The sequence below is a fragment of the Geotrypetes seraphini genome, chromosome 9 (assembly GCF_902459505.1).
Source record: "Geotrypetes seraphini chromosome 9, aGeoSer1.1, whole genome shotgun sequence".
NCBI lineage: Eukaryota > Metazoa > Chordata > Amphibia > Gymnophiona > Dermophiidae > Geotrypetes > Geotrypetes seraphini.
Window position 1 is genome coordinate 148,131,473 of NC_047092.1, and position 19,380 is coordinate 148,150,852.

The window sequence follows — 19,380 nt, forward strand, 5'->3', positions numbered from 1 at the left end:
CACGTCGGATAAGGGGACAGAAATCATATATATAAAAGCTAAGTTGGCTTCATATACTTACATAAAGTACATTACATAGATGAAATAAGTAAAAAGAAAAAAAAGTCGTCAAAACGTCATAAATGCTAGGTTGGGATTAATGAGGATTTTACCACCATGAGTTATGCTACTCGGCTGTCATTTTAGAAAAAATGAAGAAGTTGGAGGTTTCGATAATACTTGGTGTTAGTAGTGTGTTCTCTAGTTTTTTTCATTTCTTGCTTTCAAATCAAAACTCATTGTTCCAAAAGAAGATGGAAGAAATGTAGAAACAAATGGCAGAATTGCAAAGAAGGATGGAAAAAATGGCACAGCAACAATTTGTACAACAACAAGCTCAATTTCAACCACAAGCAATAATCCCACAAGTAGGTCATGCAGCAATACCATTAATTGAAAGGAATCTACAAGATTTTTACGGTTTTCCTTCCCATCCGGATGACCTGATGGTAGAAGAATGGATTGAGAGTACCAAGTCAATGTTACGTTTTTCTCATACAGCACCAGAAGATCAGTTGGAATTGGTGAAGTGCCATGTAAAGGGACAGGCAAAGGATACTGTTAGATTCTCCCTTCCAAAAATTGGCTGCACGTTGGAAATGTTATTTAATACACTGCAGCAGGTTTATGGAGATAAAGTGCATCTAGGGGTAAGAGTCAAGGAGTTCTTCGAAAGAAGACAAAAGGTGGGAAGAGACAGTGAGGGATTATGCTTTATATGTTTTATATGTTTGCACAGTACAGGGGGGAAATGCGTCGCTGTTTCTATTTGTCTCGTATTACTCTCTACATGTAGAGTCCAGCTTCTTTGGGTTCAGTTGTCTGCATATTCTATACTCAGTGAGGATCTGTCTGTGTTTTCCATGTGTGAAAAATGCAAGTTTTATTTAAAATTTGATGCACACGCTTATCAAATAATTCTAAGCGAATTACAATACTAAAATGGGGGGGACAATAATATACACAGGACAAGTTTGAAACAGGTGGTACAAGCTAGGGAAAGAGAAAGAATTACAATGGTTATAGAACAAGAGAACATGTAGAGTTAGGACAATAAGGAGGGGTAAGAGTAAAACTAGAAGTATGGCTATAAGAAAAAGATTATCAGGAATTAAAAGGTAGAAAAATATAAACGATTCGATTATGTCTAGACCAGGGGTGTCAAAGTCCCTCCTCGAGGGCTGCAATCCAGTCGGGTTTTCAGGATTTCCCCAATGAAAATGCATGAGATCTATTAGCATACAACGAAAGCAGTGCATGCAAATAGATCTCATGCATATTCATTGGGGAAATCCTGAAAACCCGACTGGATTGCGGCCCTCGAGGAGGGACTTTGACACCTCTGGTCTAGATCCTTAAGCCTAGGTTTTGAAGGCGTCCTATAAAGAAAACTTTTAAGGGAACCTTTCAGTCTATCTACACGTCCCCCTCAGTATTCACAGGGGTTAGGGGCAGAGCTGGCCCGTGAATATTTAAAAAACACAAATAACTTTTAGGGCTGGCTCTGACCCACCCCCACCTCCCTTCTGCGTCCTGGACCTTCTCCAAATCTTCCCTGGTGGTCTAACAGTGACGTGGGGCAGGATTGATCTTCCTATGCTCCTGCCCCGTGCAGAGCCATCATCAAAATGGCTGCTGAGAGTTCCCGTTGTCATCTCGAGATGACAATGAGAACTCACAGCAGCCATTTTGATGGTGGCTCTGCACGGGGCAGAAGTGTAGGAAGATAGATCCTGCCCCGCATCGCCGCTAGACCACCATTCATGTTCTTGGTGCCTCTTCAAAGAATTAACTTCTTAATGCCTAAAACAGTGCCAAACTTTTTAATATGGAATTATTAAAATATAATGATATGAAAACGTTAACCCACTAGAGCAGTGTGGTTCTCAGTCGTGTCCCGGGGAACCCCAGCCAGTTGGGTTTTCAAGATATCCCTAATGAATATGCATAAGACATATTTGCATGCCTGTCTCCTCCATTATAAGCAAATCTCTCTCATGTGTATTCATTAGGGATATCCTGAAAATCCAACTGGCTGGGGGTCCCCTAGGATAGGGTTGAGAACCACTGCCCTAGAGCCAGGAGTTTGGTTTTGAACAGATTTCAACAGCCCCAACAGGTGAATTAAATATGATCGGTTAAGATGTAGGCCTGGGATCAAAAAGGAGGGGGGAAGGATTGGAGTCTGGAGGAGGGGAGTAGAAGGTTGAGGCCCTCCCACCAGAGACCTCATGGGAGGGAGTATAAGAAAACAGCTCCTACTAAACAACTAAAATATTTGATGTGTGGTGAGATAGGTAAAGGGGAAGGAGTAGGGACATTGATGGGGAGGAAGGGATTTGTTAATAGTGTAAACTGTTAGGTTTGGCTTATAACAATCTCTTTATGATTGTACAATACTGTTCTTGATTGTTTGTGCTGATTCTTCTATGCAATTAAAAAAATTTTAAGTAAAATATATTTATTTTATTTATTTATTTTCGTATTTCTATACCGCCTATGAAGGTTATCTAGGCAGTTTACAAATCAGGTACTTGAGAATTTTCCCTATCTGTCCCAGTGGGCTCACAATCTATCTAATGTATCTGAGGCAGTGGAGGATTGAGTGACTTGCCCAGGGTCACAAGGAGCAGCACACGAGTTGAACCCACAACTTTAGGGTGATGAGCCTGTGGTCACATTCAAATTATATTATTGTGGCTATTTTTTTCGCCCTTTGATCATTTTCTCTCATTATTGAACCATGGACATTTACAACATTATTGTCATCAAATGGTATGATGGAGCCTGCTTAGGGGGCACATTACTACCTAAGGGGACAAACCAAAGCAAACTGCCCCATTGTGAGTAATCAGAAGAGGCCCAAGTGTTTCAGCTGATGGAGGAAAAGGGAAGAGGGATTTTGGGATGAGGCTGTTGATATTTAATTATACTACTCTACCTAATTTTGTTAGTGGTAAGAGGATTCTTAGGGAACGAGTGCAATTATTCATGTGATTGTTTTAGTATGTGATATGGTCTGTTTTCCTTCCTTACTGAATGAGTCTGTACTTATCATAATTGGATCTTGCTTTATTTTATTGTATGTGACCAAAAACATTTGGGGCTCCTTTTATGAAGGTGTGCTAGTGGTTTTAGCGCACGCATAGGATTAGCGCGCGCTAGCCGAAAAACTACCATCTGTTCAAGAGGAGGCGGTTGCGACTAGCGCACGCCATTCCGCACGGTAAGGCCCTAACATGCCTTCATAAAAGGAGCCCTTGGTTAAGCCTTTAATTGGCAGATGGTGAAAACAGCTGCTTTACGTAACTTGATGTTAAACGAGAGCAACAGTACCACATAACAGACATTTGGAGATGCAGATCTCCCATTAGACATCTATCCCCATCAATAATGTGTGATCCCAATCAATTTTTGAAGTATCTTAATCAATTATTTATGGATCGTCGGATCTCCCATTAGAGCCATAGAAACATATGTTGCTTCTGAGCAACTCTGCCAAATAAAGGGTTAATGCCACCTTTTTCCTTCATTTACGTATGAAATGTAGTGTAATCACAAACTTCTTAAATGTATTAGCATTGCTTATGGAGGGTTTCTGAAATAATGTATTAAACAATACAAAGGAAAAAAAAGCAACCCTACGGGCAAGCTATAAAAACAAGAACAAGGAAGTGGGGAAGGGACACTGGTCAAACCACTAGTGTGGACAAACACGTTTATTGAAAATATAAAATTTCAGTTAAAATTCACACAAGTATACATATAAATAAAACAGATGTTTAGCAAGCATTAAAAAAGTCCTTTATAAAAGAGTATATACTGGACCCCAACATGGTCTCTGTTTCGGCCACAGGGGCTTTCCTCAGGGGTGTAAAAGTATCCCAGTAGATGGCGCCAAATAACATAAAAAACAAGCCAAACTGAGTAAACTTGCAGAAAAAGCAAGCAGAGGTGCCTGCCGCCTAATGCACTGTGAAAAATTCAATCATGATTCAGAGAAAAATGCTGTGATAGCTAGGAACCTCTATGTGCTTTTTCTGCAAGTTTACTCAGTTTGGCTTGTTTTTTTGTCATTTGGTGCCATCTACTGGGATACTTTTACACCCCTGAGGAAAGCCCCTGTGGCCGAAACACAGACCATGTTGGGGTCCGGTATATGCTCTTTTATAAAGGACTTTTTTTATGCTTGCCAAACATCTGTTTTATTTATATGTATACTTATGCGAATTTTAACTGAAATTTTATATTTTCAATAAACGTGTTTGGCCACACTAGTGGTTTGACCAGTGTCCCTTCCCCACTTCATTGTTCTTGGGTTTCAGAAATAGCCATCATAAGAGATACAGCTTTGGATGTCTCCATTTAATAACCTTTATTTATATCCATTTAATAAAGATTCAGTGGTGTCATAAAAGACATCTTTTGATCATGAGATGCGGTTTGCTTCCAGTTTAAAGTTTGATCGGATCGCTTTACACCCTGAGGCAGCAGATATGTGAAACGCTGGCCACCGTTGGTGTACCGATCAACCGATAAGATAAGTGGAATCTCCTCTATCTTTTTGCACAATACAGCCTTGCTTTAAGTTTACAATTAGTGGGAGTCAGTTGGAAGGTTTTTTACCAGTGATGTGTTCGCCCAACCACCTTGGACCACCATTGTGGTGGTGGAAGGGTTCCAATCTGAGGCTTTTTCCTCCATTCATTTGAAACTTCCTTTATTGAAACTGCAGCAGCACTGTTTATTTATTTATACATAATTTTTGCGACATCCATCATATTGTTTTGGTGAAAGTGTTTATTTCAACATAAAAGACATGTGTGACATACCCTTATTTATTTGGTAAAACAGATAAGTTGAAGTGCTAAAGTCTGCATAGCATCCATATACAACCTGTGTTTGCTGTTCCATTCCCACTTAGTTCTTTTTATGGATAACAAAGCCATGGATGTTCTAGAAGATTGTTAATAGATATCCGTTTTTGGGGATTTCTGCTAAGCATGCTTGAAATAATGTCTTTGCAAAAGATGCTGAGAGAGTGTGAAGAAGGAAACTCCAGTGGTTGCTGCTGGAGCTGAAGGAGCTTTGTGAGGTCATTGTCATCAAATGGCATGTATCCAGTCACCATGAGGTAAAGCACAACTCCAAGACTCCAGATATCAGCTTTAAAGGCATCATAAGGTTGCCCCTGAAGGATTTCAGGAGCAGCATAAGCAGTTGAGCCACAGTAGGTAGAACTTAAGCTGCTTCTATTTATGCATGTGGCAAAACCAAAATCAGTCAATTTTGGAGTGTTCTCAGATGTCATTAAAATATTTTCACATTTGAGGTCCCTGTGAGCTATTCCCTGACCATGACAATACATGACAGCTTGGACAATCTGCATAAAGATGTGTCTTGCTTCATCCTCTACAAGATAGTCTTTTGAGTCAATCAGTTCGAACAGATCAGACAGGGCTTCTTCCATAACAATAAATACAAGACCATTAGATGCTTCAATGATTTCATAGATTTGAACTATATTCGGATGAGAACATTGTGTCAGTATCGAAAGCTCTCTTGGAAGGAATTTGCTGATATAGTCAGGGGCAGATTGAGACTTATCAATTATTTTTATGACAACGAACTTACCTAATTTATGAGAGAAAGCCCTATTTACAGTTGAATAAGAACCTCTTCCTATCACCCTACAAAAATCATAGCCATGTTTATCTAAAGTGAGTCTGTGCTCCATATTACCTCTTCGTTTATTTTGTGCAGGGCCGGAAGGAGCAGACTGTGCTGGAGAAGCAGTCTGTAAGAGAATAATTATAGAATGTGAAGTTATTACAATATTTTTTTTAGTCTTTCAAGTAAGGTAAACTAAGGGACTGATATTTAAATAATACTAGTTTCTGAATGACTGACCTTGTAAAAAAAACCAATTATTTTCTAAGCATTATTGACTTAATAGCAATTAATTTGCCAAGTTTATCCAGCATGTATGAAGAAATCTCTATGGAACAAGGATGGGATTTGATATACAGTGCTCCCCCGCAAATTTGCAGTCCCGGTCATTCGCGGTATTTTCTGACCACGAATGACTGGGCAGGAGAGGGCAACCAGAGAGGCAGGAGAGGGCAGCCGGAGCGCCGGCGAGTGAAGGAAATCACAGAGCTCCTGATTGGTGAGGCCCGACTTTAGTACAGGAAGAGGCGGTCGGAGCATACAGCGAGTGATTTCCTTCACTCACCAGCACTCCGGCTGCCCTCTCCTGTCTCCCCTGCTAAAAAACATATTCGCGGTTTTTCAACATTCGCGGTGGTTCCTGGAACGAAACCCCCACTAATATCGGGGGAAGTCTGTACCGCCTTTCTGTGGTTACAGTCAAAGCAGTTTACATATTATGTACAAGTACTTAATTTGTACCTGGGGCAATGAAGGGTTACGTGACTTGCCCAGAGTCACAAAGAGCCGCAGTGGGAATCAATCCTAGGTTCTCAGACTCCTCTTTCACTCCTATTTAGCAAATGTTTCATAATCTTGAGTTATCATACTAATGATTTTACTTTATTAATAATAATATAAGGATGTCAGCTAAAACATTTAAAAAAACACATTTCATCCTGTAAAGTTTAAGCAATAAATCTGCTGGTTTTAAAAGGTGGAATAAGTCATACTTCATAAAAAGTTACCTCATACTGAAGAGAAACCAAAGAGTAAAATGCAACAATGTCATTATAAGCTTTGCAAATATACCTTTCATTTATTTGGTACTACATCCTTTTTTAAAAGGAGAGATGCCTTGTTATGATAAAGCATACCTGACTTAACCATAAACAGTTAAGTTTTGCCATTTTTCTCTCTCTCTCCAATCCTCTTCACTAATTACTGAATCACGAATGTTTGTGAAATTGTCATCATCAAATTGTGCACATCTTGCAGAACTCCAGAAATCGTACCTAAATACATTGTCAGGATGCCATTAGAGGTTTTCAAGAACAGCATAAACTCAAGGACCACAAGAGCTGAAATTTGGGATGTCTCCATGGCCATTCCCGAAAAGAGGCAAACCCAGTCAGATTTCTCTGGACTGTAGCTGGTCTAAAAGAAAAGCTGGTGGTCACATTTAGGGCCAGTTGCAATACTAAATGCTTCTTTCCACTTTGTGTGCGGAAAAGTGCTTAGTCCATCTGCCCCTAAATGCCTTACAAAGTATATTTTGCCTTGTGAGAGCTTTCTAGGGTACAGCATAATGACATCACTCCATGCATTGTGACTTACTTTTATTTACATGTACCAGACCTTATCTTAGAAATAAACTGAGGGAATCATCCTACACTTATCCATATACCATCTGTTTTCTCATTTTATCCTGCCTTGTTCCTTTACTGAAGGCCAGCTTATGCAAATTCTAGTCATTGGTTAATGGTTATTCATTCTTGCGAACTCTGACTGAGGAAGGATGCAATGATGATTTTCTAAGGAAATTCCAATGACTGTCACTTCTAGCAATATTTTGGATATGAGGTATAAATGCATGATACATTACTGACCCCAGAGTGTTTCAGAACCAGCATGAGCTGCAGAGCCACAACAGATAGAATGTAGAATGCTTCCCCCTATGGATGTGACAAAAAAGCTAAAGCCAGTCAGCTGGGGAGTGTTCTCTAACATGTTTTCAGAATTTAGTTGTCTATGGGCTATTTTCTGAACAAGACACCTTTCAAACAGCGTATTTAGAGTTGGTGGTGTGAAAAAAGCGCTGCCCACAAGATGAGTAAGACTCTGAGAGACTTTGAGTAAAGTTAAGCAATTAAAATTTATTTATTTTTTGGGCCCAAAAAGGATGCCCTCTGCACAGACATTGGCAAGACGGACACACCTGGCATAGTACATTCATTGAATATATAGTATATACAATCCTTTAGTTAGCCTCTCCTGCCTGTCTGCTCAATGAATAGAGCGGTACAGTTCACAAACTCTCAAATCCTTCACACCTACTTCCTGTCTCTCCACCCCTAATTACTTTCTCCCATTCCCCTTATTCTTCAGACCCTGACCATATTTACAGCTGCCCATATTTGGGCACTGTTACCTTGCTTCACATACTTGCCCCTCACGTGACATGTTTAGACCATCTTTTTAAACAATAGTCCTTATGGTTAATTCTGCTGACACCTCTGATACAATGTTCACTTGACTGTAGGTAGACATTGTATTCAGTGTCCCAGCAATGCTCCCCCTCCCACCTTTTGAGTCAGCAAAGGCTTGTTACTTGTATGTGCACACAGTTTTAGACAAGCTCCTGAAATTTTACCAGTATTTCATTTAGGTTTTCATTACCACTTTATTAATATATTCTTTAGAATGTTATCTCTTTAGTGACCCCCCTGCCTTATTAGAATAATATGTATTAGTAATCCTATATAATAAAACCCTAAGTGCGCTTGTGCACTTAGAGTTTTGTGTTCCCTGCCGCCGTGTTTTCTGTTCCCTGGCCAAATTCTATTTTAGAACGCGGCGGCAGGGAATGTTCTGGCCACTCCCCTCCTCCCACCCTCACTCACCAACCGCTGGAGGAAGCCTGGCAAGCTCTCTCCCTGCCCGCGTCCTCGACAGGGAACACACTGGAGCTTCCCCCCTCCCGCCCTCACTCACCAACTGCTGCCGCCGCCGCTGATCCTCCTCTTCAAAGCAGCCTGCGATCATGGCCGGCTTTAGCTAGCCTCGCAGGCCGCTCTCTAACCTCAGTAGCACGTTCCCTCTGACGCACGGGATCGCGTCAGAGGGAACGTGCTACCGAGTTGGATAGCGGCCTGCGAGGTTCGCTAAAGCCGGCCATGATCGCAGGCTGCTTTGAAGAGGAGGATCAGCGGCGGCGGCAGCAGTTGGTGAGTGAGGGCGGGAGGGGGGAAGCTCCAGTGTGTTCCCTGTCGAGGACGCGGGCAGAGAGAGAAGGCTGCTTTGAAGAGAAGCAGGCCAGAAGACGCCAGGATGGAGGGAGGGTAAGAACGGGAACAATAGAGGGGGCCAGGGGGAGAGGGAAAGGGAGCTGCTATGGGGGTAGGTGTGAGCTGGGGTAAACAGCTTTGCTCGGGGGGGGGGAATACAGAAGGGGGGCCACGGAGAGACAGTCAGGGAGAGGGAAAGGGGGCTGCTTTGGGGGAGGGGTGTGCTAGGGACAGACAGCTTTGCTTGGGGGGGGGGGGGGAGACAGAAGGACACAGACAGTGGCCAAGGAGAGAGAGAGAAAGAAACACAGACAGACACATCTATTCTAGCACCCGTTAATGTAGTGGGCTTAAAGACTAGTATCTTTATATTTTCTCTGTAGTTATTTGACCACATCTGATTAGATGTATTATATGCAAATATTATATCCTTTAAGTGTTCACCCCCTTAGTGTTATTCTGCAACAATTAACACCATATGAAATTATTAGTATTTTCATTTCTCACAGTGGGAAAAGAGATGCTGGGGGGGAGGGGATATATGGCTGAGGTCTACAAAATCCTGAGTGGTGCAGAATGGATAAAAGTGAATTGATTTTTCACTCTTTCAAAAAGTACAAAAACCAGTGGACACTCAATGAAATTATATGGAAATACATTTAATACAAATAAAAGGAAATTTTTTTTTCACTCAAAGAATAGTTAAGCTCTAGAATTCATTACCAGAAGATGTGATAATGGCAGTTAACGTAGCCAGGTTTAGACAAATTCCTGGAGGAAAAGTCCTTAGTCTGCTATTGAGAGACACATGGGGGAAGCCACTGCATACCCCAAGATCGGTAGCATGGAATATTGCTACTATTTGGGCTTCTGCCAGGTACTTGTGACCTGGATTGGCCACTGTGGAAATAGGAAATGGGGCTAGATGGATCATTGGTCTGACCCAGTATGGCTATTCTTATATTCTTACTTTACACCTTTTTCAGTAGTAGTTAAAGGCTAGGTATACTTAGAAACACCTTTTCCCAGAGGGTTTATAAGCTCACAGAAGAATTCTATAAATTAACACCTGTTTCAGCATTCTAGTGCTGTATGCCTTGTACCAGTTCAACAGTATAATAGCATCTTGACCCAAGATTCTGGTATAGATTATTAGCTTGTATAGGCACGTCCTCTTATGCTATGTCAATGGCAAGCATAATCTGGCATGTTTAATTGTATCAAATAATGTGTAATTTATAGTATTTTTCAAAGTACAGTATATGCATAACTCGAGATACACCCATGCTCCACCCACATATATGCCTCCCCCCTGCAGTTAGCTACTATCTTATATAGTAGAATAGGGCCTAGTGCACACAGGTGCCTGTGACATGTCTTAAGTTTGTGTACCTCAAAGCACTAGATTATAGAATTGCCCCATAAGTTTGTACCTGAGGCAGTGGAAGTGATTTAGCCAATATCAGAAGAAACATCGGTGGGGACTGGGAGAATCCAAGATGGCGACGGAGTAAGTCGTGTCGGCGAGAGGCTCCTGCACGACCGGCAAAATATTTACTTACTTGCCTTCTTTTTTCTGCCTTTACAATGCCGAAGCGCAGGGGAAGACAGAGGGGCGTTCTTCCTACTTTCTCTGCCTCTTCGCCGTCAACGCAGACGGCGATTACCAGCTTTGCCGTCCCAGTTGGAGCGGGCGTGTCCGCTGATCGAGGGGGGCAGACCTCGATCTTGGAGGGCGAGACTTCGCTCAGCCCGATGGGACCTGGAGTTCTTCCTCGTCCCGGGACGGTGTTGGGAGCGATGTTTGCAGCACAGGAAGCTCCGGAGTTGATTCCTCCGGTGGTGCTGCCGATTTCCCCTCTGACCCCGGATGAGTTGCACAGCTTGTCGGCCCCTGTGCAGCCGACAATGGAGAATGGAGGAACAGAAACCTGTAATGCTACAGAGAAGGAGAAGGTGGAATCCAGTGGAGTGATTCCCGGTACAACTTTGCTTCCTCCTTTGATAAGACCTGATGTTATAGACATGGAGGCTATTTGGAGTGGCTTGGAATCATTGTATAAGGTATGCTCTCAATTCGTCACTTCAGCCCAGAGTACCAACATACAGTTTAAGACTTTTGATGAGAAACTTCTAAAGCAATCCGATAGAATAGACAAATTGGAAAAAACTATGACTGAAGCGAAAGCTTCAATTAATTTACAACTGAAGGATAAAAATTTACTTGTTAAAAAATTGGAAAATGCTAACAGGAGTTTGAATCTTAGACTTAAATTTTCCTATTTCCAAATTCCAACCGGCAAGAGAACTGTTTCATTCCTTCTTGAGACTAGTACTTAAATTTCCTGAAAATAATTTACCACCGGTACATAAACTTTATTATTTAAATATTCCTAAAGAGGATAAAGGAAAAGGAACCGTAGCAGGAGATTTAGATCTCACAGCTATCCTGGAAACATCTCAACAAGAAGAAATTATGGGAAGAGCAACTTTATTGGTAACCTTTGTTTTTCAACAAGATAAGGAAGCAGTTCTTCGTCTATTCTATAAAACTGATCATTCAGAATTTCATGGTTCAAAAGTCTCAATTTTTCCTGATGTATCAAAATGGACTCAAGATAGACGAAAGAAATTTTTAATTTATCGTCAGCCAATTTTGAGTATAGGAGCAACTTTTCAGTTACGTTTTCCCTGTAAATGCTGTATTACCTATCAGAATAATAGATATATATTTTATGAACCTGATCAGTTGAAATTTTTTCTTGAGGGTAAAGCAGCTGGTTAAGCTCCAATCCCCTCCATGCCTTTTCTATTAACCAGGATGATAATTTAATTTAATCCAACTGTTTGATCTAATTTAATTTGAATGAACATTTCTTGAAAAACCAACTTGGATTCTCTCTCCCTAGTTTGTGGACTATGAACTTAGTTAAATTTGTGAAATTTTTGATTTATAATTTATGTTATGTTTCTTCTTAAATGTTTATTTCTATTACATTGTTGTTTAACAATCTGTAAAATTATAAACAAATAAAAAAAAAAAAAAGAAGAAACATCGGTGGGTTATGAACCCTTGCTTTCCTGGCTATCAGCCCAGCACTGTCATTCTGACCATTTGACTACTCCATTCCACCCAGCTTAGCTAATCTGCACAATATTTCTTGAGCTTTATCATCAGATAGTTTTGAGTCAATCACTTCAAATTGGTCAGCAGGGGTATCTTCCACACAAGAGAAAGGAGGCAATTTTCAAAAGGGTTAGGTTCATAACTGAGAGTTAAGCTCCTAAATTGTCATCTTTGAGTCTGTTGTGCACCTTGTTTGCAATTTCTCCAAGAGTTTGGTTCACTTTTATGGACTGACTATAGTCGTGTAGACGCTTCAAATTTATAGAGTGTTCCCAGCATTGGAGTGACATCTAGTGGACCTAAACATCACACCCCTGAAGCAGACCTCCATTAGGAGGCCGAAACACAGACCGTGCCGGGTCATTGATTACAGGACTTTCCATATACTTGAACTATTTATGTGATTTTATATATATTATATTTGTAAACAAAGATTGCCTACCTCAAGGTTGACGTGGTCTATCCCAAGCCCCACTTGTTCTTTTGGTGCTTGATTTTACTTGGGGTTTTTGTCCCTTTTGGGGTGTTCCATCTTTGAGAGTATACCAGGGCTGAGTGTCTAAATTTATTCTTAAATATTCAGTAAACTTCTAAAGTTAGAAGCCTGAGAGATGATGGGTGGCAACGAGAATGGATATAGGGTCAGAAAAAAAAAAAAAAGTTTAGAACTGATTTTCAGCACTAGGCTCCTGAATTAGGGCCATAAATTTAATCAAATAAATGGTAGGCCTACATTTATTAAGACATATATACCACTCCTGGCCCACAGCCATCCAAAGTGGTTAACAACAACCAAAACATATAGGACTCACCCTATAAATTTGGGCACCAATAAAATTTAGTGCAAATGCTATTCTATAAATGGTGCTCAGAGTTGGGCGCAGTTTATAGAATAACATTTGTTGCTGGGATCTACGCCCACTTTTGAGCAGGAGGATTTACACCAACAAAAACCTGGTGTAAATTCTCACGCCTAAATAAGACGCGGATCTCTCTTATTCAGTAAAACTGGGTACAAATTCCAGGAACATCCTTGACACTCCCATGACCTATGTAAAATTGACAGGCAGTCCCAGCGCCTAAAGACGTACATGCAAATTTTAATTAATGTCCCTTTTGTTATGCCAATGATATACGGATTATTTCCCAATAATTATTAGGGCCCAATTACCACCAATGCTGCAGCCTGCACAGTTGAGAATGACAAGGGGACAAATTTGTCCCCATCCCCGCAGGAACTCAATTTCCCCGTCCCGTCTCCGTGAGTTTTGTCACTGTCCCATTAATGTAAGCTCTGCCTTAACCACAAAAGTCTCCAACATTTATGATTTTAAAGTGTTTTAGGTTTGTGCAGATGAGGACAGAGCTTGCAGGAATGGGACAGGAAAAGAACTTGTGGGGACAGGGAAAATTAGTTCCCTCGGGGACAGGGAAAAATTTGTCCCCATGTTATTCTCTAATGCAGTGTTTTTCAACCGCTGTTCCGCGGCACACTAGTGTGCCGCGAGATGTTGTCTGGTGTGCCGCAGGGCCGCCGGGCCCGGAGCTGACAGGGGGCCCGAGGCAGGGGCGCCAGTAGCTCGCCAAGGCAAAGTGAGTCGATCACCCAGGACTCACTTTGTCTTGGCGATCTAATCTATCGAGCCGATAAGTCTTCTTCTCCCCGACGTCAATTCTGCAGTCGGAAAGGAAGTTCGGGCCAGCCAATCGCTGCCTGGCTGGGCGGAACTTCCTCTCCGATTGCACAATTGACGTCAGGGAGAGCATGCGTCGGCGTCGGCTTTGGGGCCTGTTATCCATTGGTGGGTCCTGTTCCCCGATGGCAGCGGCAGTGGCAGTGGCTTGGGGAACGGCAGGGAGAAAGAAAGAAAGGGGACAGGCAGGGAAACAGAAGGAAAGAAGAGAAACAGAAAAAAGAAAGAAAGGTCAGGGAGAGAGGAAGAAAAAGTTGGGGGAGGGAATGAGGTGTGGAGGAGAGAAAGCATACAGGCTGATAGAAGGGAAGAAAGATTGGATGCACAGTCAGAAGAAGAAAGTGCAACCAGAAATCACCAGACAAGGTAGGAAAAATGATTTTATTTTAAATTTAGCAAAGTGGAGGCAGTATTACCACAGTTTTCAAAGGAATTTGCCCAAATAACTTAATAGTTAACTGGGTAAATTCCCAGAGATGAAAACTTCCCTTCACTTACTATGCACAGTTCTGAATTTATATCTGCTGTCTATATTTTACAATATGGTCACCTTTTACTAAACCGCAATAGTGGTTTTTAGCGCAGGGAGCCTATGAGCGTCAAGAGCAGCGCTGGACATTCAGCGCAGCTCCCTGCGCTAAAAACTGCTATTGTGGTTTAATAAAAAGGATGGAGGGTATATTTGTCTATTTTTGTATGCTATAAAAACCAAATATAGAGAGAGACTGAGAGCTGTTGACGAAGAGCTACGTGTGTGTCTTTCTTCGATTCCAGCCAGAATATCAGCTTTGTGTTCAGCCAAACAGGCCCAGGTTTCGCACTGAATAAAGTATTTTATAATTTTTATTTCGTAATAAAGTAATTATAAAATACTTTCTTTGTGTTTATTTGATTCCTATTCAAGAGAATTACTTTATATATAGTCAATATAGGCAGAGAGTTAAATTTTTTAACATTTTCTAATGGTGGTGTGCCTCGTGATTTTTTTCATGAAACAAGTGTGCCTTTGCCCAAAAAAGGTTGAAAAACACTGCTCTAATGCATAGCTCTTGGCATTGAATATCCAAGTCAACTTTTCAAAATGAGTAGGGGTGCTAAACCCAATTGAAATTTCCTTTCTTGGACACAAAGAGGAGCATAATCGAAAGGAACATCTAAGTCCGTTTTCATCTTAGCTGCAAGTCATCCAGAGTAAAAACAGCCTAGGACACATTTTCAAAAAATACATCCAAAAGTTTTGTTTTGAAAATCGTCTAACTACACGTCCTGCTGATCTGATCGTCCAAGCCGCTAAATCATCTATCTTTATACCACATTTAGCTTTGGTCATTCAGCGGCACTATGAAGGCCTAGATCATTTTTAAATACATCCAAAACCCAGTTTTATTATCGGCACTTGGACGATTTTGATTTATGATCGTCCAAGTGCCGACTTAGGCCGGTTTTTGGACATTTTTCTCTTTCGATTATGAGCCCCAAAGTGTTTGCTAAATGTTGAGCTGGTACCTATGATTCAAGTATGTCTGCTGATCCGGAGGCTAACTGGGCATTGGCCAGTATTCAGACCAGTGCCCTATTAACTCAGTGCATAAAGTTTTGCTAGCTGTTTTGCTGTCTTAACTTTATGCACTTATTTAGCCAGTTAGCAGGCTGTACACCCATGTATAATTTTATGAAAAAAAAAATTTTATGCATGGAAAATATGCATACAGGTGGAGGGGCATAATCAAAAGAAACGTCTAAGTCCAATTTAGACATATGATGCTAGACATCCTAACTCGGTAGTGGAAAAATGTCCTTTCTTGAAAAATACGTCTAGAATTTTTTTTCCCCCCAAATCGTCTATCTGGACATCCAGGCCATTGATCATCCAGACTGCCAGTACATCTATCTTTATACTATATTTTCGACCAAAAATTTGCAAAAATCCCAAACGCCCAGAACAAGACTATTTGGACTTGGGAGGGGCCAGCATTGTGATGGACTAGCCACCCAGACATGGCAACAGAACAGTGGGACACTGTACAGAGCACTGTTGTGAACTTCACAAAAATGGAGCCACATAAATATCTCATCAGAACTCCCTTATAGGATATGGTGAGCCCCCACCCCCAACCCACTATACCCTGTCTACAACCCCAATAGCCCTTATGGCTGCAGGTGGCACATATATGGCAGTACAATAGGGTTTGGGTTGGTTTTTTTTGGTAGGCTCACATTATCCACCATGAATGTAGTGGCTAGAGTAACATGGGTCTGGGTCCCTCTCTCTGTGGTTCACTAGGCCACTCCCAGGCTACTTAAGAGTATGCAGTTCTACTAGGTTTTCCTATAGCAGATGCTGATGTTCCAGAGACAGATATGTATGTTTTTATTCTGATTTTTGTGGCAGTGTAAGGAGATCAGTGATCACTGGGCGAGTGTGTGTAGGTCTTTATGTTGTCTCTGCGGTGATTATCTGGTCATTTTGGATACCTTTTTGGCACTTATACCTGCTTTTACATTGTCTACTTCACAATGTATAAATTTCATCCAGGAAGTAGCGTGAAACATTTGATTATCCCTGCAGGACAACTAAGTCTACGTTGGCCCACATCCCACCCAAATACCGCCCTAACCACTCCTCTAGATACGCCCCTTTTAGCTCTGTGCGCAAAGTGGCATTCAGAGGCCTAAAAGGTCCCTGGATACGTCCAGAAAGTCGGTTTATCAGCACTTGGATGACCTGGCTTTTAGGTCATCCAAGTGTCGACTTGGGCGAGATTTCAGAGAGCTTACATATTGGATTTAATAAGGGGTCTACACTGATGGACAGGCTGGAGACTATATCTTGGTGATCCATATCTTTCCCCTCTACCACCTTTACCCAGCTGCTTTGAACTGCAATGGCAGGCCATGTCAGATGAAAATTTAGAAGAACTTGTAGTCATATTCAAGAGCTAACCTGCTGCTGTTACTGTCTGCCCTGGGAAAGAGGGACACAGTGTGCAAGGAGAGTGGAAAAGGAAGAAAGGAGAGTGCTTTGTGTGATCAATTACGTGAGACGGGTCTTTAACTTTCACTTTAAAATGGAATTGCATAAGTAGCAAGCTTTATAGTGCATGCAAATGTTTTTTGTGAGAAAACTTCAGTCAACTGGCACAGTTAAACTGACCATTTTAAAAGATCATTAAACTTTAATTATTACTACCATTACAATGTTCCATTCCAACCCCGTAGAGTACATATGTCTACAACCCCCCCCCCCCCAAGATACTTATCACTGATCTGCAAAGGAAAAGTACATATCAAAGGCCAGATGCGCTTGTGTCTAGGACAGTGGTTCTTAAGCTTGTTCTTGGGGGGGGGGGGGGGGGCACCTGCCTAGCTGGATGTGTAGGATACCCACAAAGAATAGGCTTAAGATATTATTTGTATACAATGTGAGATAGTGCAAGGAAATCTCTCCTAGTTATATTCATTGTGGTTATCCTGAACACCAGATAGGTGGATGGCCTTCAAGGAACGGATTGAAAACCATTGCTCTTAGACAGGGCTGTCAAATTGCAATCCTGGGGTCCCTAATTAATAGCACAAAGGAAAACAAAGAAAAACTGCAGACAGATGTACGTGATGCAGGCTATGCTTATTATATCAATTATTGATTGTGGTTAATGTTACCACCTTTAAACAAACCAAGGGACCCGACACGGTCCATGTTTCGGTTAACACGCCTTCATCAGGGGTCCCAGGTTGACAAGGTATCAAAATAAACCGCAAACAAAAATAAACATGAGCCTGTGTGAATCAGAGGTAATCGCTGATTAAAAGTCTCTTTGTGAACGTATCCAGATAGTTATCTGGGTACTGGCACAGGATATTAACAGTACTGGATAACTTCTGGTTCTGCCGTCAGATCATGCCATCTCTATCGGGACAGTAGCAATTTTCAGTGGCAGGTCCTGAGCTCCTTCCTACCCAGATAATATTGATCCATTTTATAAATGAAAATATTAGAATTTTTTTTTTTTAAAAACCCACCAAAGAAAGAAAACAAACCCCCCAACAGTCCTAGTTGATAGCATGTTACAGCCAAATAATAAACTCACTCTTTAGAGATAAGTCATGCTACAAGAATACAAGTCAGCATTATTAATGCCTTGTACCACTCTAGTGCTTATCTGTTCAAAATTAGGCCTGCTATTGCCATGGCACATATAAGTAAAAAACAAAAGGAATTGACCCCAAAATATCCACAAAGAAGAAAATCCAGAGAAAACAAAAAAAACTCTGTGGAATGACGATGTTCCTAAATGGACTTTATTTGAAAGTATCAAAGTTCCAAAGGTACACTGAAATCATCCACATAAAATAATTCCATCCACATAAAAATAAATCATCCACATAAGAGCCTTAAAGGACCTAGTCCGCTAGGGATACAGGACCCAACACGGTCTGCGTTTCAACAAAAAGTCTTCTTCAGGGGTCCTATAAAGGTGAGTACGTGGGAAACAATTGTGTGGTGAGCTGAAGTGAGACACTGCTTGCATTTGCAATGGAAAAGCATATAAGTGACAGCTCTGCCTCAATATCAATTCTATTTTCTTTAGAAAAATTCTGGAAAAGCATGCTATGCATTTACTAGCAGCTGGTGCATGCATACCTTGCTTTCAATACCAACTCCTGGAAGCATAGCACAAATCAAAGAGAACAGCTACAAACTGGAGTCTTCAACAGCATCACGGTAGATTACCAATAAGAATCTTGAAGATATTTCAACAAAGCCTCACCTAGCCCTCAGATCTGTCTGCTAGGGAATGCAAATCTACAACTAAATATTTAAAACTTACTGAAACAAACTACATTCATTATGGCTATGGCTAAGAGATAAATGGTTTGCATCAAATGTCCACTTTGCCCTTTGTTGACTGGTGGCTCAGAGCTCTCAGAACAGACACTGTGCAGCAGGTGGCACTGTATCAATGATGTCAGAACTGAGTGCTCACAGAACTGGATAAACAGAAAAAATTATACACACACCCACACCTTTATTATTAGACTAACATCAACATGAAAGGATTTTAGGATCTGGGTTTCCTATTAGATACTGTTTCCACAAAGCACTTTTTGTGAGAAGCAACTAGCATGCACAGATTTTAGCCTTAAAATCCACACGTTTTAGATAAGATTTTATTGGGACCCCTGAGGAAGACACTTTGGTTGAAACACAGACCATGTTAGGTCCTCCCCATTTATCATATATGCGGATTATTTTACTATACCATCAATAAAGCCAAATCATGGAACTGTTTCTTTTGCTTTATAATGTTTTGTTACCCATCAATCTCTAATTCTCGCCAGTCCACCCTACCTTTCCCCTTGCAACTGTCACAGGAATGCTTTTATGTTTCACTAATGTATTCTGATATTGTCATTTTCTGCTTATACTATCTTGATTCTGGCCTTCACAAGTTAGTCACATACTTCATTGTTACGGTTAAGGGCTGCAAAAGTAAGAAATATCACGAACATATCCTTGCTTATCAGGCAGCATATCATGACAAAGATTTCCGATTACTCTTAGCGAGTTCCATTTCATATCAGC

The 19,380-nt window shown here is 41.1% G+C and overlaps 2 protein-coding genes across 2 annotated transcripts in view; one reads left to right on the plus strand and one right to left on the minus strand.

Moving 5' to 3' along the window:
* RHBDD1 (rhomboid domain containing 1) overlaps nt 1-19,380 on the plus strand; it is a 157,749-nt gene that overhangs the window by 99,243 nt on the left and 39,126 nt on the right. The window lies entirely within an intron of this gene.
* On the minus strand, nt 4,970-11,002 carry LOC117366439 (testis-specific serine/threonine-protein kinase 3-like). The gene is made up of 2 exons (XM_033957777.1): nt 10,538-11,002; nt 4,970-5,836 (listed from the first exon to the last, which is right to left on the minus strand). The coding sequence occupies exons 1-2, from the start codon at nt 11,000-11,002 to the stop codon at nt 4,970-4,972; spliced, it is 1,332 nt and encodes a 443-aa protein (XP_033813668.1).

Coding starts and splice junctions, on each gene's coding strand:
- LOC117366439 (XM_033957777.1), bottom strand. CDS start 11,002: ATGTCTATAACATCAGGTCTTATCAAAGGAGGAAGCAAAGTTGTACCG. Junction 5,837..10,537: donor AGGCAGAAAAAAGAAGGCAA/GTAAGTAAATAT, acceptor ATTCTCTTACAG/ACTGCTTCTCCAGCACAGTC.